We start from the raw sequence: 23,159 nt of genomic DNA, 5'->3' as shown, positions 1-23,159 counted from the left end.
TCCGTGAGTAGTACTCTCGACAGTGCTATCGATAAGCACTGTACATAGCAATCTCTGTTTAAAACCAACCACGCGCACTCACTGCTCTTTAACTGAAATTTACTACGGTGTCCTGAGTTGTTTTGGGATATAAGCGTCACAAAAGCATGAAACCAGTCAGGTATCGCAAATGTTTCGGCAATATCGCTGGCCAACAACTGGAAAATTCTCGATAGTCTTACTATCCATTGTATCATCTATAATACTATTGACAGTCTATCGACAGTCTATGACAGACAGTACCTTTAGGGTAACTAAACTAAATTTTTTTCTGAAACTGATACCGGTAATAAATTACATTCATTATAAGCTAAAGGCGCCAAAACAACACGCACACACACAAGAAAGAAGAACTTATGTGTGTGCGTGTTGTTTTGGCGCCTTTAACTTATTTTTTTTTTATTTTCATTTAGTACATACCGCAGGCCGTGAGGCCCAAGCAGGAGTGGATTACAAACAAGTTATTACGAGTGAGCAATAATACCACGATGCGAACAGAACAAAGCACAAACAGCGGTAAATGAAAAAGATAATGGCACAGCATAACCAAAGCTAAACATGGTCATAAATCAGGTCAAGAGACTGTAGGCAGGTAGCTGGCAAGTTATTCCAATCACTGATGGTCTGCGGAAAGAAAGAGTGTTGAAATAACCTAGTCTTAGCAAAGTACGGGGTAAGAGAAAGGGGGTGAGAGTGTCGGGTTTGTCTGGTGTTCGATACTAGCAGGTACGGTGAAGAATCTATTCCAAGTTTATGGTTAAACAATAAGTATAAAAATTTCAGTCGAAGGAATTTTCGCCGGGATTGAAGGGTAGGTATTGAATTCGATTGCATCAGTGTAGAGACAGAGATTGTTCGACAGTACTGCGAAAACATGAAACGGACGGCTTTCCTTTGGATCCGCTCTAGAGCGTTTATGTTGGTGACAGTATACGGGTCCCATACAATACAGGCATACTCTAATTTAGTCCTTATAAAAGTTTCGTATGCTAATCTTTTAACTTTGAGAGGGGCATCCTTTAGCTTATGGCGCAACAAGCAAAGTTTTCGAAATGCAGACGAGCAAGTGTTAGAGATATGAGTGTTCCAGTTTAAGTTGCTTGTTAATGTCACACCAAGATATTTAAATTCGTTAACTTCAGCTATTAGACCTGAATCCAAAGAAAAAGAGTATTTTAACGGATTATGTTTTCTTGTAACACGTAGTAACACCGTCTTTTCCGAGTTTAGTTTCATTCCCCATTTACAACACCATGTGAATATGTTGTTAAGGGTCATGTTTAGTGCTACCTGGTCGTCAACTGACCGGATCTCATTAAAAATAATGCAGTCATCAGCATACATGCGGATCTGCACAGGCTCATTAACTATATTGACAATATCATTGCAATATATCAAAAACAGCAGCGGCCCAAGAACACTGCCCTGAGGGACACCAGATGTAACCGGAAGAGCACAAGAACTTTCTCCGTTAATTGTAACATACTGTTTGCGTTGCAATAAATACATAGAAACCCAGGCAACTAGGAAATCGGGCAAGCCTATCATTTGAAGTTTCTCTATTAGTTTGTTATGCGGTACTAGGTCGAACGCCTTGCTGTAATCCAAAAAAATTAAGTCTACCTGGCCGGTCCTATCCACGACGGAAGCAAGAAAGTGAAATAAAGTGACTAACTGTGTGACCGTAGAAAACCCTTTCCTGAAGCCATGCTGGTGTTCCGACAAAATGTTATTATCTTGGAGAAATTTAGAAATGAGGTCGGCTACGATATGCTCCATGAATTTACAAGAAGAGCATAATATAGATATGGGTCGGTAGTTAGATAATAAAAGTGGGTCCCCCTTCTTCAGGACGGGCACCACACGTGCAGTCTTCCAGTCTTCAGGTATGGATGCAGTTCTAATAGAAGCTCGAAATATCAAAACGAGAAACTTGCACAGTGTTTCAGCAAAACGGCGAAGGAATGCGCCTGGTATACCATCAGGTCCTGGAGAAGATTTAACTTTTAGTCTAAGCAGCATGTTCAATACCCCTTCGTTTGAAATCAAGTCGGTAACATTAAGGAAATGCGAGGGGAAAGTAGAAAGTGAAGGTCCAGTTGAAGTAGAGAAGACACTGTGGAAGTATTGGTTAAAGTTTTGTGCAATAATCTTAGGATTAGTTAAAACTGCACCGTTATGAAATATTTGTTGTACACTCCTTTTGTTTTCCTTCATAAAGTTCCAGAACCTTTGAGGATCCTCAGAAATAAAGTTCGGGAGAGTAGTATTAAAATAAAAAGACTTTGCACGTACAATGGCAGCAGACAGAGCTGCGCGAGCTTCGCTGAAAGCATGAGATGCTGTTCTTTTCTTTCGTAGGCGTTTGGCCTTTCGTTTTAAATGTATTATATGTCTATTCATCCATGGTGTGTATTTGCCTGTTTTCTTTGTTCTATCAGGCACAAAATTGCTCAAGCAAAAGTGGCATATCTTCTTAAATTTGTTCCAAAGAACAGCAGCATCATCTTCAGAGAAGTCAGTAATCTGCGATTCTAAGTAACCTAAAATGGCATCATCATCGGCACGTTCAAATTCCTTCACCGTTCTAACCACTGAATTATTTTTTACACGTTTGGAAACAAATTCCAAGCAAACAGATACTATTTTATGATCGGATAAGCCTGAATCGACCGACACAACATAATCATCAAAACAACGATCAAGAAAAACAAAATCAAGGACAGAACTAGACGAACCGTCTACACGCGTGGGATAATTGACAATTTGAACGAGATTATTTTCAAACATGATATCGATCATAGCACTGGCTTCATTTTCAGAGTCGGGCCTGGAAAACAAGCGGTTCCAATGAATGCACGGAAGGTTGAAATCACCAACCAATATCATCTTGTGTTTACTGTAATCCCTCATATGATCTCTGAGCTTTATTAGAAGGTCGGGAATCGACTCTGGTGGTCTATATACTGCATACAATAAGAAAACATACCCAAATAGGTTCACTTTTAAGCATAAACATTCAACATCTTTAACATCTGGAAGCAGAACGGTTTCTATATCAGATTTGGTTATTACAGCTACACCTCCGCCCCTAGTTGGTCTGTCTTTGCGATAAATTTTGAATGCTGGCGGAACTAGATCATCATTGCTGACCGCACTGTGCAACCAGGTTTCTGTAATGACGGCGATGTGTGGGTCGTATGATAAAAGAACTCCTTCAAGTAGGCTAGTCTTATTTACAATACTCCGGGCATTTATGTTTAGGAGCCTAACACGCTTATCCTGGACGCGTCATGTGCATGGTTCTTGGGGGGCTTTAGAAATTAACTGGCGTTCTTGTTTCGCCTCGTCCCAGTCATACACGTCACGGTCGATGTGCAATTTGTCATGAACAAGAAATACTTTTCTGCCTTGCAAATTCTCAGTTTTAGTACTCTGCCACAGCATCTTTCGTCTTTTTAAAGTAGCCGGTGAGTAATCGTTCTGGATAGAAATATCTGACCCTTTTAGTTTGCTGCAGTTTTTAAAGAGTGATGCTTTTTCATTGAAATCCGTAAAAAAGACTATAACCGGTCGTTTTGATGCCTTCTTACCCAGCCTGTGAATGCGACCAATTGATACGCATTTCACGCCAAGTTTTCCTTCAAAGGTTTCCGTGATTACTTTGCGCTTAAGATCAGATTCGGATTCATTTATTTCTTCGGGTATGCCGTAAACGATAAGGTTACATCGCCTGCTTCTATCTTCTAAATCTGTGAGCTTACGAGCTTGATGGCCTACAGAAGACTGGTATGTAAGGAGCGCATTTTCAAGATCTTCTAATTTCAAGGTTTTAGCTTTAATTTCGGAAATGTGGTCTTCAATACAGGTGAACTGAGCTCGAATGTCCGCAATCATGCCGTCCGTTTTCGATTTCAGCTCAAGTATCTCATCCCGCAGAGAATTTTGTCCTTCTAATACCCTTTGCAGTAATTCATTGTTGGAAATAGGACCCGGATTTAGCTCAACGTCCCCACACAAAAGAAGTTCAAGAACATGGTAACAATCATTCACTATCTTCAGACACCGTAGTGGGCACGGCAGGACAAGCAAAAAACGGCAGTCACTTTTAAGAGAACAAGAATACGGACCAACCTGTACAAAGTAAAAGAAGGGCTTGATTAACGCCATGCTCTTGCCAGGCCCACCGTGCCCACTGAAGGTGAAGCGGTGAAGACAGTCCTTTAAGTAGACACCGGTTGGTGACGTCATGGATCCCACGTGAGGCGCGGTCGGCAGCGTCACAGTTCCATGGCTGTCATGATGAAGTTGAAATATTGGATCATCGCCGATCGTGCAAATATCAAGCTGCATTGTTGGCACGTGAAAAGAAGTTGGTTGATACAAGCGCGACGGGTCTCCGGCGCAGGAGCATAGCGTCGACGTTCCAGAGAGGCAGAGAAATAATCCCTGTACAAAGTAAAAGAAGGGCTTGATTAACGCCATGCTCTTGCCAGGCCCACCGTGCCCACTGAAGGTGAAGCGGTGAAGACAGTCCTTTAAGTAGACACCGGTTGGTGACGTCATGGATCCCACGTGAGGCGCGGTCGGCAGCGTCACAGTTCCATGGCTGTCATGATGAAGTTGAAATCTTGGATCATCGCCGATCGTGCAAATATCAAGCTGCATTGTTGGCACGTGAAAAGAAGTTGGTTGATACAAGCGCAACGGGTCTCCGGCGCAGGAGCATAGCGTCGACGTTCCAGAGAGGCAGAGAAATAATCCCTGTACAAAGTAAAAGAAGGGCTTGATTAATAGACACTGATTAATAGACACTGATTAATAGACACTGAATAGACAACAGCTAGCCCAACAAGAAGTTCTCTTAAATAAATTACATCGCTGAAAAACGGTTACAGGAGCGCATCCTCAGTGACCATGCGGTTGCGTCAAATTTTTCGGCCGTACGACAGTGCACCTGACTGCCTGACCACGCACACCGCCGACACACGGCGTCAGGAGGTCCTGTAGTCTTTGGCCGACATTGCTGCACTCTAGAAGTCGAGTCGGATGTTCGCAAGAAAGAAGACTTTTTTTTTTCAGTTTTTTTGGTGGCTCTACCTGCAGCCCCTTTTCAACAATTAAGCACGGGGCTTCGTAGTAGGAACTGACGCCGAAGCATTACAGGCGATGGCTTAACGTGTTCGCCTGGTATTACGCCCTCCAACCCTTTATAGCAGCGGATGTCTTCTTGCGAAAACTTTGCTAAATCAGCGACAGCTTTGCAACTGTCGTTGCAAATGAAAAAAAAATCTTGCATATGGTTTCATTCAAGACGCACTAATTTATTGCAGTTTGAGCGAGTTTGTGTAGTGGCAATAAATTTCGAGGTAAGCTGGAGTAATAGTGATCAATTACTGTTCTATAATTATTCCCTAATTTCTGTAATGCCGAATCACTTGTCGTTTTGATACTCCCACCGCAGTATCTTTCAAGCTCGTCAACAGCACGGTTGAAGATAAAACTTCAGTCGGAGTTATTGGCGACATCCGAAGATATCGTGTGTAACGAAATAATCTTTCTCCATCCGCAAAAACGGAACCTATACGACAGAATGTTTTCGGGGCTGACAGGTAGGATTGGAAAACATTTATTGTCAGCAATGAGCGATTTGTGGGTGCTACACTTAGATGGCCTCGAGTACGTTGCTCTCGGCGACCTTTTGAGCCCGAACTTGCGTCAACCAGTCTGAGCTGGCTAGCATAGCCTCCCACCGCTGGTAGTAGGTCCGCTGGTGGCAGCGCTTTTTTGCAGCTCCATAATATGTGATGGTATCCTTCTATTTCGCCGCAGCGTTTAGAATTTCGATTGTATTGTGCTGGGTACATAGATGTGCGCTAATTTAGAAGGGCTGAAGAAGACAGGTAGGAACACGCTTCGCTGTCTATTCATTGACAGCAAACCTGAAGACTAAGGTAATGTTGGAAAGCCTGGGAAAGGAACAGCACTTTACAATAGGTATCGAAGTATTGGAAGTTGTAGGCGAATATGACTACTTAGGACAGGTAGTAACCGTAGATCCCGACCACGGAAGGAAAATAACTAGAAGGATAAGATTGGGATGGAGCGCATTTGGAATGTACTTGCACATTATGATTAGCAGCTTACCGGTATCGCTCAAGAAGAAAGTATACAACAGTTGCATCTTGCCTGTACTCACCTATGGATCTGAAATATGGAGGCTAACAAAGAGGGTTCTACTTAAGTGGAGGACTGTGCAGAGGGCTATGGAAAGCAAAATTCTAGGGGTACCATTAGGAGATAGGAAACGTGCAGAGTGGGTCAGAGAAATAACTAAAGTCGCTGACATTTTAGTGGAAATCAAGAAGAAGAAATGGGTATGGGCAGGACATACAGTGCGAAGAGAGGATAACCAATGGTCGCTGAGGGTAACAAACTGGATTCCAAGGGAAGGAAAGCGTATCAGGAGGCGGCAGAAAGTCGGGTGGGCGGGTGAGGTTAAGAAGTTCGCAGGGGTCTAGTGGATGCAGCTTACACAGGACCGGGTAATTTGGAGGAAAATGGGAGAGGCTTATGAGCTGTAGTGGGTGTATCCGGCTGATGATGATGGCTGATAGCATTCGTATATAAATAAATATTCAAGGAAGCAAACAAATAAATAAATCAGAAAAGCTACTTTAAGCTAGCGCACATTCGATATCAGACCACTCCCCTCCTGCAAAGCTTTTCTTCTTCGTAAGCAAAAGCATATATGTATATACGCTGTCAGTGATGGTCGTGCCTACCAGTCGAAGACAATTCCCTTTGTCGAAACGTTGGCTTGGCTTGCCAACTGACGCTCGCCCTCAACTCTTGTTCAGCTGCCTTACCTACTGAAGAAATACTTGGGAGAAACCTTCAAGGTGGAGTAGACTTGTAGTAAGAGACTAATTACTAGTTGTCAAGGGTTCGATGAAAGTTCGTCTGGTCAGGCATGGTAGTAGAGTAAAAAGAACCGCAGTCACTGACGAACTCTAAGAGTAATTACTCATCCACCCAGGCGCAGCCATGCGGCTACAAAGGAACAGCTTTTTCAGGAACTTCGTAGTATAAGAAAAAACAATCTTATACAAAAAACGTATTAAACATCTACTCCAACTTGGGGGCTTCAACTATGTATTTCATCAACACGATTCCCAGTTCGAGTTGATGATCAATATTTCAGAATTGAAGCCGTGATACTCTTGACGCAAGCAGTAATTTGCATAATGACTATTAGTTACAAGGAATAACCAAGCGGTGCCAATGAAATTTAATTATTTTGCTAGGATTGCCTTCATTTTATTTATTTTGGTAGCACTTGTATGTATACTCGTTTTTGTCACAACCATATATCATCGGCGGGGTTCTTTTCATCCAGGGTGCCGCATTCCCTTAGATTCAGCGGTGCACTATGCATATCACGAAATGAACACAGCGCGAAGAAACAAAACACAGGAAGAAGACCCATACAAGACGGGACTGGCGCTGACTACTAACTTTATTGCATGTACAGTCGAAGCACGTTTTATATCTGCCACAAGGACCACGTATGTACAATCACCTTCTGCAAAGTGAATACTTTAATCAGATACAATATCATTACACTTTCCTGTTGGGGATACAATACCAATACACATACAATATCAGATAGGCGACAACGCACGCTGTGAAAGAAACAGCATCTGCCCCCAAAATCAGGACCAGGGACGTAACGTAAAAAACAAAAAAAAACAATAGACGGATGACGACAATCATAGACATGAAAATCTGACATATAAATGAAAGAAAGAAATGGTGCGTGTAATGAATCTAAAACAACACTGTAAGGCAGGGCCAGTCAATTGTTAAATTCAGGCATGGTGCTAGCGCACAAGGAGGACACACACCGTGTGTGTCCTCCTTGTGCACCATGCCTGAATTCGTTCACCAACCAGCCCAGTTAACAGGGCAGTTGAACGGGCGAGTTGGTGATACATCATCCAAAAAAAAACAGCGCGAACAAACAGGGACGACAGGAAGAAACAACAGGAACCAACGATGACTCTCAACTAAAGTTTATTCGCAGAAAACACAGTTATATAAGGTACAGAAACAATAAAACACCAAAACCAGAACGCACGTGTTACTATGTGATGTCCAGATATGCAACCTCGCAGTCACGCAGAAGCAGGGAAGGTTTGCTGACACACAATCTTTCTTTCTTACCCATATTATACGCCTCGATGATTTCCCTGGTCAACTGGTCGGGGTGTTTGCACAAAATGTCAGTAAAATGCAAGGACGGAAAAAAGTATTGACACTCACGGCAATGATCAACTAGATTAGTGGAGCGATTAGATTCTAATGAGTTGAGATGTTCTCTGAGACGTGTGTTAATACATCGTTCCGTTTGCCCAATGTATATCTGACCACAGGATTAGGGAATTTTATAAATTACCCCTTTGGAGCACGGCACAAATCTTTTATCGTGTTTAACAGCACAAGACGCTACAGATTTATTAGGATTGCGGGACCTATTTTCTACCACTCAACAAATTTTATTGAGCTTATTAGGGGCCGAAAAAACAACATCAACGTCATACCTACTGGAAACATTTTTAGGACCATGAGAAATGCGATGTACATAGGGAAGGACTGCGAACTTTCTCAGTTTCTGTTCTTTCTGTGAAGGCGGCAGCAATGCCGACGATTTAAGCTTTTTGATTATTTTATTGCAACCCAAAGTTATAAGCTCAGCTGGATAACCTGCTTCCCTAAGTCTCTTAGGATGGTTATCGAAACTTTGCTTCATAGCATGGTGACAGGATTTTGACAACGCAGAAGACAATGATGAAACAACAATTCCCCATTTCACTGCCTTGGAGTGATGCGCTTTATAGCTCCGCAGCGGTTTATTGGCCCGTCGTGCGTAATTCCAACACATGTGCCCCTTCCCTTCAGTCAAACACAAATCTAAGAATTTTATCTTGTTATCAGTGGTGAACTTGAAACCCCACGAATTAGCTTTGAATACTGCTAACACTGTAGACATGTGCCTAGCAAAGTCCGTTTTTTCATCGAGAATCAAAAAATCATCGACGTATCTGAAACTTTTGGGACTGTGTCCCAACCAAATCTTTCTGGATACCTCGATCCACAATGACAAAAAAAAAAAAAATTTCACTAAGAGCAGGTGCTACTCTAGACCCAATACAAACGCCCGCTTTCTGGGTACAGAGAGTGCCTTCCCGTTCAACAAAGGTAGAGTTCACATAAAAAGACACATAAACAGCTCAAGGAACCCAGACACTGAAATGCCGCAAGCACTTATGAATTGTTCCTCATCATTGTCCGAAGTGATGCAATCAAAAACAGCAGTCATCATTTCCTTTAGCGGCAGAGAGTAAGACAAATCTACCACGTCTATGCTAAAAGCTGAGTATGAGCCTGGGTTTTGCTTCTGTAAAACAGGATTACCATTTAGGGCCATTGTGACGGAGAAGAGTACCTGGCAACATGAAATTTCTGGCTCTTTACAGAAACATTTGACAGCTTTATCTATTAATGATCCTTTAGGGGTACCAAACTCTGAGTGTGTCGTCCAGTTTTTACCGGAGCAAAACCCAGGCTCATGCTTAGCTTTTAGCATAGACGTGGTAGATTTGTTCTACTCTCTGCCGCACAAGGTAATGATGACGGCAGTTTTTGATTGCATCACTTCGGACAATGAATAGGAACAATTCATAAGTGTTTGCGGCATTTCAGTGTCTGGGTTCCTTGAGCTGTTGTCTTTTTATGTGAACTCTACCTTTATTGAATGGGAAAGCACACTCTATACCCAGAAAGCGGGCGTTTGTATTGGGTCTAGAGTTGCGCTTGCTCTTAGTGAAATTTTTTTTTGTCATTGTGGATCGAGGTATCCAGAAAGATTTGGTTGGGACACAGTCCCAAATTTTCAGACACGTCGATGATTTTTTGATTCTCGTTGAAAAAACGGACTTTGCAAGGCACATGTCTACAGTGTTAGAAGTATTCAAAGCTAATTCGTGCGGTTTGCAGTTCACCACGGAGGTACCAGTTGATAACAAGATACAATCCTTAGATTTGTGTTTGACTGAAGGGAAGGGGCACATGTGCTGGAATTACGCACCACGGGCCAATAAACCGCTGCTGAACTATAAATCACGTCATTCTAAGGTAGTGAAATGTGGAATTTTTGTTTCATCATTGTCTTCTACGTTGTCAAAATCCTGTCACCATGCTATGAAACAAAGTTTCGATAACTAGGCTAAGAGACTTACGGAAGCAGGTTATCCAGCTTAGCTTCTAACGTTGAGTTGCAATAAAACAATCAAAAAGCTTAAATCGCCGGCATTGCTGCCGCCTTCACAGAAAGAACAGAAACGGAGAAAGTTCGCAGTCCTTCCCTATGTACATCGCGCCTTTCTCATGGTCTTAATAATGGTGCCCATAGGTATGACGTTGATGTTGTTTTTTCGGCCCCTAATAAGCTAAATAAAATTTGTTCAGTGGTAGAAAATAGGTCCCGCAATCCTAATAAATCCGTAGCGTCTTGTGCTGATAAAGACGATAAAAGATTTGTGCCGTGCTCCAAAGGGTTAGTTTATAAAGTTCCCTTGTCCTGTAGTCAGATATGCATTGGGCAAACGGGACGATGTATTAACACATGTCTCAGAGAACATCTCAATTCCTTAGAATCTAATTGCTCCACTAATCTAGTTGATCATTGCCGTGAGTGTCAATCCTGTTTTCCGTCTTTGCATTTTACTGACATTTTGTTTTCATATCTGGACATCACATAGTAACACGTGCGGTCTGGTTTTGGTGTTTTTTTGTTTCTGTACCTTATACAAATGTGTTTTCTGCGATTAAACTTTAGTTGAGAGTCAGCGGTTGTTCCTCTTGTTTCTTCCTGTCGTCCCCGTTTGTTCGCGCTGTTTTTTTGGTTAGCCCAGTTAAGAGCATTGACAATTGCTAAAAATTAAAAAAAAAGTATTTAAAAAGTAAAGGCAGCATCATTGTCATGCAGATAGCTAGTCAAATGCTAAAAAAAATCAAAACAAAAAACAGTAACCAACGCCAAACAATTAACACGGCTAAACAGCTAAAGCCATTAGCGCCAGTCCCGTCTTGTATGTGTCTTCTTCGTGTGTCCTGTTCATTCGCACTGTATTTATTTCGTGATAGTTATGCACCGACTAGCCCAGACCAAGATCCTAATTGCACTATGCAATCGGTGACCATAATTAGTCTGCATATTTGGAGGAATATGGCAGAGGCCTTCGCCCTGCGGTGACTGATGATGCTGATGATGGGCACCTGTCGAGGCTACGTCCAAAATTGCTGCGAAACTGAGTTGCTCGCTAGTATTCCGTTACTCGCACTGAATGATTTTGGGGCTAGTTGACGTGCTCCTTAGATTAGCTACGGCAATAATTAAGCCTTGGTTGTTGTAAGTGCTGTCGCAATAAATCAGACCTTATGTTGTCTCGAAGAAAAGCCGGCGACTGTGCACGCATGAAAGCGCAGAAGTGTCCTCCGCAGAGCGAAAGAATGGAATGACCAGCGCAGCGCTCCCTGTGGTACTTGGGACTATATTTATTTATTTATTTATTTGAACATACTGCTGGCCTCACATTTGAGGCCGTCGCAGGAGTGGGACATCACATACACTAGAATAACACAGGTCAAGTAAGTGCCAACACAAAGGCGATCGCAGTCCAACAAGGCAATATGCATTATACAAAAGGTAAAACCAAAGGTAAAACAAAAAGTAGCAACATGGTTAAAAAAATATAATAAGCGAGAGTCAGATAAGAAAGTCGGGATGTCATCGTCAGTTAGGAAAAAAGAGTGCAAGAGTTAGCGCACCAGCATCGTAGTCGTTATTGCAAAATAAAGCGTGATATGTTGGCGATGAAATCTTTGAGTGATGCGCAGTTGACAGCATCGCAAGGCAGACTATTCCACTCACGGATTGCTTGTGGGAAGAAAGAGTACCTGAATATATCGTTGTGAAATCTGTACTCGGTTAAGTGCTGTTGGTGTTTTGTTCTGGTAGTGCGCGTGTTTGACTTTATTAAGTACTTACTCGTATCGATTTTCATGTCGCCATTAAGCAGAAGGAAAAGAAACTTGAGACGCAGTAGTCTGGCTCGGTTATGTATAGTGGGAAGGTCGGCTTGTCTTAAGAGCAGTGTAGGGGAATCATGACGGCGATATTTGTTAAAAATAAATCTGACCGCTTTTCGTTGTACGCCCTCTAATATTTCTATGTATTGTTTGCGGAAGGGGAGCCAACATATTATTCCATAGTCTATTATGGAGCGAACAAGTGAAGTGTATGCTATGAGCTTAGTGTCGACTGATGCGGATTTAAGCGATCGTTTAATCGAGTAGAGAGCTGCCAGTGCTTTATTAGTAATATAGGCTACCTGCTTGTTCCATTTAAGATCCGAGGAAATTATTACTCCTAAATATTTATATTCTTCTACTTTCCTTAACATCTGTCCTTGTAGATAATAAGGGAGATTTATTGCCGCTCTCTTATTTGTTACTGTCATGCAAACCGTTTTTTTCTACATTAATCGTCATCTGCCATGTTTCACGCCATTGTGCTATCCTTTCAAGGGCACTATTTAGAATTGCTTGGTCTGCATGGCAGGTTATTTCTTTGTAAATGATGCAGTCGTCTGCAAACATTCTTACAGTTATGTTAGTATTATTATGCAGGTCGTTGATAAAAAGAAGAAAGAGGACAGGGGCCAGAACGGAGCCTTGTGGCACGCCAGACATCACATCGCCGCAATCTGAAGAGTGCCCTTTGAAGTGTACATATTGGCGCCGGCCTGTAAGGTAGCCTTTCAGCCATTTGGTATTATTATTGTCACCGAGATAATGGAAAAGTTTTTGGAGGAGCTTAGGGTGGGAGACCCGATCGAACGCTTTCGAAAAGCCTAAGAATATCATGTCTGTTTAGCCACATTTGTCTATTGTAAACGCTAGGTCGTGAATTGTCTCTATTAAATGAGTAGTCGTAGACAAACCTTTTCTAAAGCCATGCTGGTTAGGCACAATTATGTTATTTTTTTCTAGAAATGATAGGATATGTTTAAGAATTAAATGTTCAAGGATTTTGCATGTTGTACAAGTAAGCGAGATTGGTCGATAATTGGATGCGTTGGTAATGTTGCCCGATTTATGTATAAGAATGACCTTGGCAATTTTCCATTTCTCCGGGATTTTGCCAGTCTTCAGTGATTTTTCAAAAATAATCACCAAGAACTTTGACATCCATTCCGCGTAATGCTTAAGAAATGTATTTGGTATGTTGTCGGGACCACCCAATGTTTTAGGGTTTATTTCAAGTAAGAGGGAAAGAATGCCCGATTCATTTATGATCAGATCATCTATTTTTGCTGTGTTACTCGGAGGATATTCTAGGTCAGGTTTTTTCCCATTGTCGTGCGTAAATACTGATATAAAGTAATCATTGAAGTCTGTAGCCTTCGCGATATCCTGGGCGGGTGGTGGATTACTGTCCTGACGTGAATTCGAATTGAGGTACCGCCAAAACTTGGAAGGAGATACTTTGATAAAATTACTTAAGGTGACGTTCATGTACTCATCTTTAGCCTTTTTTATAGCTGCCTTTAGTGCGTGAGACTTTTCGCGTAATTTATTAGTGCAGACGGGTAGCGGTAGTTTATTCCTCAGTTTCCTATGTTTCGCAGTCTGGCGCTTTACTTGTATAATTTTTCTTGTTATCGAAGGGTTTTTCTTATGCACCGGCTTGACCTTTGTGGGAATATATGCTGATAAGCAGTGCTGAATAATTCTTTCAAACGCTGACCATAATGTGTCTACTGAAGCTGAACTATTCATGGCGAGAGAACTAAAGGTGGAATACGATTCATCTAGATAATCCAGTACACTAACGTCGTCGGCGTTTGTCCAGTCGAAAATTCGTGGACTCATTTTTACCGTAGGTGATGGCACGCCCAGCAGCAAGAAGCATTTAGCTGCTCTATGGTCTGATACGCCATCCACAACTTCCCATGAAACTCTGTCATTTGCAATGCTATCACTCACAAAAATCAAGTCGAGTACATTTCTGCTTACTGCGGTAGCACGTGTAGGTTCCTGGATAAGCTGTCTAAGGCCGAAGTTAAAGCTTACATCAAGCAGTGCATCTGTATGAGCTGTATCGGCATTTTTTTTATCAAGCGTGTCCCATGTATGCCAGCCAGGTTAAAATCTCCCGTAAAGATTATCTTAGTATTGTGGGGGAAATGACTTTCCATATAATTTGCTAGCACGTGTAAGATATCTAGGGTAGCATTAGGGGGCCGATACATAGTGCCTAAAAAAAAGACGGATGTGTCTACTGTGATTTTGCACCAAAGTGCTTCAGCGCCTATGATTTCTGGCATGGGTGTGACGTAAATGTCTCAAGATGCCACACCACCGCCGCGAGAGCACCTATCTTTGCGCATGACAGGGTAACCAGGAGGGAAGACATCACTACTTGAAATATCAGGAGAAAGCCATGTTTCTGTGACTGCGACAATATCAGGAGAATGAATGCTTCAAGTTCTGGCGTTTATGTTCACTGTGATTAAGGTGGATGGTATTACGTGCTTGATCGGTTTTTTCCCCCTTTGAATGGCTGGTTTTTTTGCCACGGGTACTCTGGCTTCTTTATCATCGTCCCAGACATAAACCTGCTCATCGATTTTAATCTTGTCGTACATAAGTGATACTTTTTCACCCCTATTTAACTTCTGTGTTAATTACTTCGCTGTGAGCAAAGATTAACTCTATAGACCACGAAAAATTCTTACAACTTGCGTCGTAATTGCTTTCTTACGAGAGCCCCTGCTACGCCCCATCGACCTTCGCAGCCACGTGCGGTATTGAGCAACTACCGTGAGGCCGATGCGGTCTCGACCTCTTTCGGTGACTTGCTGGCAGCTGAGACGAAACGAGAAACCTTTCGCCGAAAACGAGCTTTCGCTTTCTGCTACGGAGGCTGCGACGCGCCACTACAAGATTTGCCTTGTCCGCGTTAGGCTCCCGTCCGTAGTCGACGGGCGTGCGCACACGTGCGTACTTCGCTGGAAGAGTCAATGCGGGTAAAAACCCTGAGCTGTCTTGCAATACAGCCATCATGCGTGTCTCGTCGCCAAGGCAGCAACAGCAAACGCTTACAAATTCAGGGGCCTTACTGCGTACCCATCACATTTCAAGCCAGTAACAAATACTGTCACAAACCTGTCAGTCCGCCCAGCTGCTATTTGATGATATTTCCGCCGGTCAGAATCCACCAATAGGAGTGGGCCTAGCTAATCGATTTGTGACAATTTTAGTGATCGGATCATTTAATTCGGTCGCAAGAAAACAGTACGATGTCGTTCCATAATGAATTATACAGATCTGCGTGCCTATGTGGACGTTTGTCCGTGAAAGGTGCTGTAATTGCGAAGGGGGGAGGACTCCGTGACTAAATTTTCCGGCACTCTATCCAAGTGCAAAACAGAAAAGTGCTCCGTAATCACCAGTGAAAAGCAGTGATGTTTAGTTCAGCTCGAAAATTGGCGTGCAAAAAATATTTAATTCTTATAATCTTCCGCACAGGCATAAAACGTACTCGAGAATTCCTCTCAAAGGCGGTAATCTATCGACTTTAAACACTGCATATACATTGACTACGTCGTGCACGCCCAGTGACACCGCTTGCACTAAATGCTGCAGCATACACAGTGTGTTTAAACAGGGAACCTAAAATAGTTAACTTTTCGTCAGATGTGCTATGCATTTCGTATCGCTATGCAAAAGCCGCACATGTGAAATCATTATAACACTGAGATGGGCGAGGTAGGCTGAAACAGGAATACTTTGAGCAGAGTTTGTTTCTTACGCACTATTCTGAATTATAGCAGCCAAAGGAGAAACGAATACGTTAGATATTCACTTCCATGTAACATAGTTTTTGCCCACAAGTAATAATCAACCCTTGTTGTCCAGCAGCAACTAATATAGTTCTGCCTCCTTGTGCTCGCGTTTGGCTATTCGTTTTTTCAATACGGCAATTAGTGGATGGCGTAATTGGGCATCCATATACGCAGCAGTCTTGATACATTCCTCCGCATCCTTTCCATACACACAGAACTATTGCAGTGCTCGGACAAAACAGGGTGTGCCTCCATCGCAGGAACACTCCCGAGGTACTCTTGGTTCAGCTGGGCAACCTGCTCAAGAACGGCGCACGCAACACGTACGGGGTGCACGAGATCGCCATACACCCCGCAAACAACCTCGCCATCGTGACGCTGGACAAAGAGGCAGTGCTGGACGAAGACGTCCACCCCATCTGCCTGGCAGAAAGCGACGCCAATCTGGACGATTACGAGTGCTTCGCCACGGGATGGCCCAACAGCGCGCAGAGTGAGTCTTTATTTGGAAATCCTCATTGCGTATCAGTTAACACCTAAAACATTTTCATAAATTATCTAGTTATGTGCTCTAGCTAAGGAAAAAACTGTATGCTGAAACGTTGTGGAAAAATGAATATTTCCAGGCAGAACAAAAATATTTGCAGGAACAAACTGTTGGCCTCAGCGGGCAAAATGCACAAATTCTGCCAGTCTTCTCAATAAGTACTAATTAACTAAGCCTGTCAAAATAACATTTCAATCAACGCAGTTCGGTAGACAGGGCCAACTAGGAGTTCGGAAGCGCGAACCGCAAGCGTAGATTCCGTGACATGTCTGGGTGAGAAAATAGCGACCGTGGAGGTAGACCTCAACAAAGGCTCCCATCGCCGCATTAGATGTCAAAAAAGTTAGAAAATGTCATTTAAAGCAAGTAACCGGACAGCGTTAGCTCGCAAACGATTTGGATGTGCTCGTGTGTATTTATTTACATAGTGTCGAAGGGAAGGGTTCTTTTGCATATCAGTGGACTTGTATTGCATAGATGCGCCGACTGCCGCGCGTTTGCAGAGGTGAACAGGTATGACACCCTGCGCAAGATTCCCGTGCCCACGATGCCTAATGATGTCTGCCAGGCTAAAGTCAAATCCGAGTCATCGCTTGGCGCCAGCTACGAGCTGAAGGACAACTACGTGTGCTGCGCCATGCCGCAAGGCGTCATATCATTCCAGGTGAGTTGCGCATGCGTCCTACTTTAGTGAGACTTTTGACATGTTGTGTCCCGTATGTTCCCATATGGACTGTCTATGACGCACCACCAGGGCAGTACATGGAACATATGGAAATGCACAGATTACATATGACCATTTCGAAACTATGAAAACTGTATCGAAACCATACGAACAATATATACATACATATATATAGAACACTGCCTGTAACCTAGCTTCTTCCGACGAAGGACGAATGCCGGTCCCGCGGCCGAAACGTCACTACATTCTTTTCTTAACCACGTATATATTGTCACGTAGTGGTGACGAGGTCGACGACACAAATGAAGGGTCGATGATTGCACTAAAGAAACTCTCTATTTGGGCTGACTTCCTCCCGCAAAAGAACTAAGCAACTCGGCGGCGGCGATAAAAACAAACGTGCTCGTCGATTGTCAAAAAAAGAATGCTCGTCACACTCGTCAACGCTCAATTTAAAGGCTGCACAGAACAATCTAGATAACGTCGCAAACAGCTACCAGCACGGGCTGGAACATTCTGGAAAGACACCCGAGTGGCCGGAACCTTCGAGACAGATCTCGGTGCATCTTGCGCTACAACAAAACTGATAAAGGTGTGACTCGCGACATCGAGCATTAACAAAGAAAGATTACGGAACTGATACGAGGTCCAGAATCAGTGATAAGCCTGTATGCCGGCGACTATTAAAAAACAACAAATACTGTTTTGAAGGTTTCGCGGCATTACTCCCCACTTAAAAAAAACATCGCCTCGATGTTCCAAAACAAAGAAACTTAAACATAAACACTGCAAAGTTTAAACACCACAGATTTTTTAACGCGCGTAATATGGCTTCGGTCTTACAACACGTACAATTTCTGGGCGTGCGCGTCGCCGTTGTGATGCTTGCGTTCCGTCGGGTATGACTTCATAGTCCAGTGGTCCGACGCGGCGAAGGATTTTGTATGGCCCAAAGTATCGACGCAACAACTTTTCACTTAATCCCCAACGGCGAATTGGTGTCCAAACCCACACTTGGTTTCCTGGCTTGTACTCTGCGTGGCGTCGTCCTAAATTGTATCGTCGACTGTCGGTGCGCTGTTGGTCTTTGTACGCAGGCGTGCGAGTCGTCGGGCTTCCTCTGCACGCTGCAGGTAGGCGGCGACGTCAAGGTTGTCCTCGTTGGTTACATGCGGCAGCATTGCGTCGAGCGTCGTCGTGAGCTCCCTGCCGTACACAAGCTTGAACGGGGTCGCTCTGGTCTTCTCCTGGACTGCCGTGTTATACGCGAAGATCACGTACGGCAAGATGGCATCCCAGGTCTTGTGTTCAGCGCCGACGTACATAGCGATCATGTCCGCGATCGTTTTGTTTAGGCGCTCCGGCAGTTGTTCGTCGATGGCTTGTATGACTGTATTCCAGGATGGCTTGCGTCAACTCTGCCGCAAACGCCGTTCCCCTGTCCGTGATGAGCACTTCTGGGGCGCCGTGTCGCAAGAGAATTTGTTCGACAAAAAAATTTGGCGATTTCTGCCGCGGTACCATTTGGTAGTGCTCTTGCATCGGCGTAACGGGTAAGGTAGTCAGTGGCCACGATGATCGACTTGTCACCCATAGACGAAGATGGAAAGGGCCCGAGGAGATCCATCCCAAGCGGTGGTAACTTTCCTGAGCTGAGAGGCCAACAGTTCACTAATTACTGAATAGTCAGCTCCGGTGTCTACTAGGGCAGTGACTCTGCGACCGTCGATATCAACTTCAAGGTCACTTGTTCACGTCCTCGCATTGCACGTGGGCCTTGGTGTCCTATCTCGGCTCCGTCATTTCTTCAGATCATGGCCGGGGCATACCGTTTTTACTACGCTAGGCGGCGGTGTCGGCACGCACTCTGGTCGTGTTGTTGTCAATGTTGTCGTGTGGAAAGGCGGTGTAATGGGTGCGTCGTCGTTAGTGGTCGTCGGCGGTTGTGGATCTTCGTCTTCTCGCCGTTGAGCAACCTTACCTCCAAAGGTTGCTAGAGCAACCTTTGGAGGTGAGTTAGTGAGTTTAGGTTCCCCTGCGCGGGCTTGGAGATCTTCCGCGCACACTTTCATCGTAGGTACGGCCTGGCGACGCAAAGCGGGCCTTGTACATCGATGGAGACCTGAACCGACGGCTTGGTGGCGCAATCTCACCGATACGCAGATAGTTGTCGATCTCTTGTGGTCGTTCACCTGGGCGTGGTCGTGGAGCGTCGACTGCAAATCCGCGGAGACCGATTCGTCGGTACGGGCAGTGGCGCAGAATGTGTCCGGCCTCACCGCAGTGGAAGCATAATGGCCGGTTGTTTGCTGTCCTCCAGGCGTCGCACTTCCTGGGGCTTGGGGGTCGTTGGTAGGTTTGGCGGGCGGGGGCCAAGGGGCGGTTTTCAGGAACAGGACGGCAGCGGCGAGGGCTCGGAAAGTCATCACATCGGGGCACAGGGGACGTAATGCACCAGCGTAGTTCATTGCTGTTGCCTCTTGTGCTGGAACAGTCGCAGCCGTCGCTTGAGGAACGCCCAGCGCCTGCTGGACTTCTTCACGGACGAGTCCGCGAGCGTCGCCATCTGGGGTTGTTGCGATGATGGCATCAATCGGCGGAGCTCCTCTCGCACAATCTCCCGGATGAGGTCCCGAAGGTTCTCTCCACTTACAGATGCGCTGGGGTAGTGGCTTACGTAGTCTGGCTGAAGTGGTCGCTCGTAGTGGCGCATCCGGGTGTACAACGTCTTCTCGATGGTCGATGCTTCACTTTCAAATTCTTCCACAGTTCTCGGCGGGTTCCGGACAAGCCCCGCAAAAAGCGACTCTTTAACGCCTCGCATTAGGAATTTCACTCTCTCTCCTTCGGTCATGTTATGGTCGGCGCGGCGAAACAGGTGTTTCATCTCCTCTACGTAGGCCAGGACGGGCTCGTTTGGTAGTTGAAGTCTTGACTGGAGGAGGGCCTGAGCTCTTTCTTTTCGAACAGAACTTGCAAAGGCCATCAAGAACTGTGCTTTGAATATCTCCCAATCCTCGAAAGAAGTCTCGTGATTTTCAAACCAAACTCGGGCATGTCCTTGAAGAACAAAGTAGACCTGCCTGAGTTTCGCAGTGTAGTTCCAACCGTTAAATTCTGCCACACGGTCGAAAAGGTTCATCCAGTCTCCCGCATCTTCATCCGGTCGTCCATGGAAGCAGGGGGGCTCACGGGGTTGGACGAAAACAACCGGTGCTGTAGGGTGGGCCATTGTCAGCGTCGATGCCTTCCGAGATCGAATGGGGTCAGGCAGCAGACTGTGTTCGGGTTGTAGGCCTTGAAGTCGGCGGCTGGCTCGGTGACCTGTAGGCTGGTCTTCCAGGGCGACAGGAACACGGTTTGGGTCGTCGCTTGAAGGATCAAAGGCAGCCTCCACCAGATGTCACGTAGTGATGACGAGGTCGACGACACAAATGAAGGGTCGATGATTGCACTAAAGAAACTCTATTTGGGCTGACTTGCGCCCGCAAAAGAACTAAGCAACTCGGCGGCGGCGATAGAAACAAACGGGCTCGTTGATCGTCGAACAAAGAATGCTCGTCACACTCGCCAACGCTCAATTTAAAGGCTGCACAGAACAATCTAGATAACGTCGCGAACAGCTACCAGCACGGGCTGGAATATTATGAAAAGACACTCGAGTGGCCGGAACCTTCGAGACAGATCTCGGTGCATCTTGCGCTACAACAAAACTGATAAAGGTGTGACTCGCGACATCGAGCATTAACAAACAAAGATTACGGAACTGATACGCGGTCCAGAATCATAGTGATAAGCCTGTAGGCCGGCGGCTGTTAAAAAACAACAAATACTACGGCATTCGTTCTTCGTCGGAAGAAGCTAGGTTACAAGCAGTGTCCTATACTTATACGCTAGGTCGACCAGAATCAGCACTGATAACGGTGATGATCTAATAATAAAGCAAAACTATTATAAGTAACACTCATGCAGTCACACATGCAGATTAAAACTGATTTAAAATAAGAAAATAATAACACGTGGTGGCGCGACTTTGTCGAGAATCCTACGGAACCCACACGTGCGCCAAAGTGCATCAGCATTCATCGAATTAGCAAGCATGCCAAGGCACGTGGCTAAAGTGCGGGCAATGAAGTGGTCACAATACAGTATTGTACATATATATATATATATATATATATAGAGAGAGAGAGAGCGAAGGGTACGCTTCATTTAAAGAAACATTTTATTAGACTCGACATTTTGACCAGAAGCTGGCCTTCATCAGGAGTGTGAATGCAAGCAATGGGAGTAGGTTTTATATGCAAAGAGTGGAAAGAGAGACAGGTGCGCAGAGTACAATGGCATTGTAGTGATGGGTGGGGTAAAAAGCAGGTGCAGGCGGGGAGTGGAAGAAAGTGCAGGTGGGAAAAAAAAAACCAGCACATGGGAGGAAGCACAGTAATAGGTATGACCCCAGGCGACAAAAGCAGGAATTGTGTGACCTTCATTGTGTGTATGGTGGGGGAGGTTGACATTCCTTTGGGCCACCTGCAGTAAGCTTGACTTGGCCATTTTGGGTGTGTTTGAGGAAGGAATTTACGGGGTAACTGAACTTTGAAGTGGAGAAAGAATACCGGGGCTCTCATTATTACCGGCATGCAGGGAATTAAATTTAAATATAAAGTACGATTCTCGCTGTTCCCGTTCGCGGTTGCTATGGAAGCCGCTCTGGAGCAGGAAAACTTTAAGTTTGTCGAATTTGTGACTTTTCTGTTGCAGGTGTTTGGACAGGGGAAGGTGGGGGAGAGATTTGGTGTGTGCGCGATGGTTGTTGAAACGAATTCGGATGGGGTTCTCGGTCTGCCCTATGTATTGCATTTGACACTCGCCACACTCGAGCATATATACCACGTTCCTGGAGTCACAATTCAAATTTCCGCGGATGGAGTGTTTAAAATCAGAGTGTGTGCTCTTTGCCGTGGTCGTTGTTTGCATGTGTTTGCAAACTTGACACCTATTTTTTCCGCACGGCATACAACCCACAATATCTGCTTTATCGATAGTAGAGTGTACTACATAAATTTGTAAATTTTTTGGTCGTCTGTATGTAACCCGCGGAACCACAGAAAAAATTTTGGAGAGGCGATCACTTTGTTCGATGATGTTAAAGTGTTTTTTTAGTATTTTGTTGATGTTCGGAAGGTTGTTTGCGAAAGTTAAGATCAGGTTTGAGCGGTGTTCATTTTGTGCTGCCGGCTGGTCTTCCCCAAATGTTTCATTGCGATCAATTAATCCCGCTTTTTGGATGGCATCATCAATAATAGTTGGCGGATAGTGCTGGTGTTTCAGAACCTCCCGTATACGGTTGGAATTTTCCTCGAAATCTTTTAAGCGTGAGCAGAACCGTTTGAATCTTATTGCCTGAGAGTATGGAATTGATGTTTTGCAGTGGCGCGGGTGGCAGCTTTTAAAATGAAGGTATTGTTGTCTGTCCGTGGGTTTTCTGTAGACATTGGTGATTAGTGCCCCGTCTTCAAATTGAATTAATACGTCCAGGAAGTTAATTTGAGTGGAGGAGTAGGTATGTGTGAATGAGATGTTGGGATGTATGTTGTTAAATGAGGTAATGAATTGGATGAGTTCATGCTCGCTTTCTGTCCATATGATAAATATATCGTCTAGGAAGCGTTTATAAAAAGCTGGTTTTTTTGGGTACGAGCGTAGGAAGTCAGATTCAATGTGATCCAGGAATATGTTAGCATAGTTTGGCGCCATTTTCGTTCCCATGGCTGTACCACTGATTTGTAGGTAATACGAGTTGTTGAATTCGAAGGAATTGAGTTTTAGAACCAGATTAGCGGGTGATGCGATGGCGGTTGGGCTAGGGGAGTTTGGGGCTTTGTGTTTTTCATATGATGTGATCAGAGCTTGG

At 44.4% G+C, this 23,159-nt stretch overlaps 1 protein-coding gene across 1 annotated transcript in view; it reads left to right on the top strand.

Annotated features, from left to right (window-relative positions):
- LOC146187998 (uncharacterized) overlaps positions 1-23,159 on the top strand; it is an 86,005-nt gene that overhangs the window by 48,489 nt on the left and 14,357 nt on the right. Inside the window, exons 6-7 of the mRNA XM_084603583.1 lie at positions 16,274-16,506; positions 17,064-17,224. Of these exons, the coding sequence (XP_084459709.1) occupies positions 16,274-16,506; positions 17,064-17,224 (394 nt within the window). The remainder of the gene's footprint in view (positions 1-16,273; positions 16,507-17,063; positions 17,225-23,159) is intronic.

The sequence above is a fragment of the Amblyomma maculatum genome, chromosome 5 (assembly GCF_055883805.1).
Source record: "Amblyomma maculatum isolate TAMU_Amacu chromosome 5, ASM5588380v1, whole genome shotgun sequence".
NCBI classification, from domain to species: domain Eukaryota; kingdom Metazoa; phylum Arthropoda; class Arachnida; order Ixodida; family Ixodidae; genus Amblyomma; species Amblyomma maculatum.
Note: the sequence above shows the minus strand (reverse complement) of the source record. Positions and strands in the feature narration are given on the sequence as shown.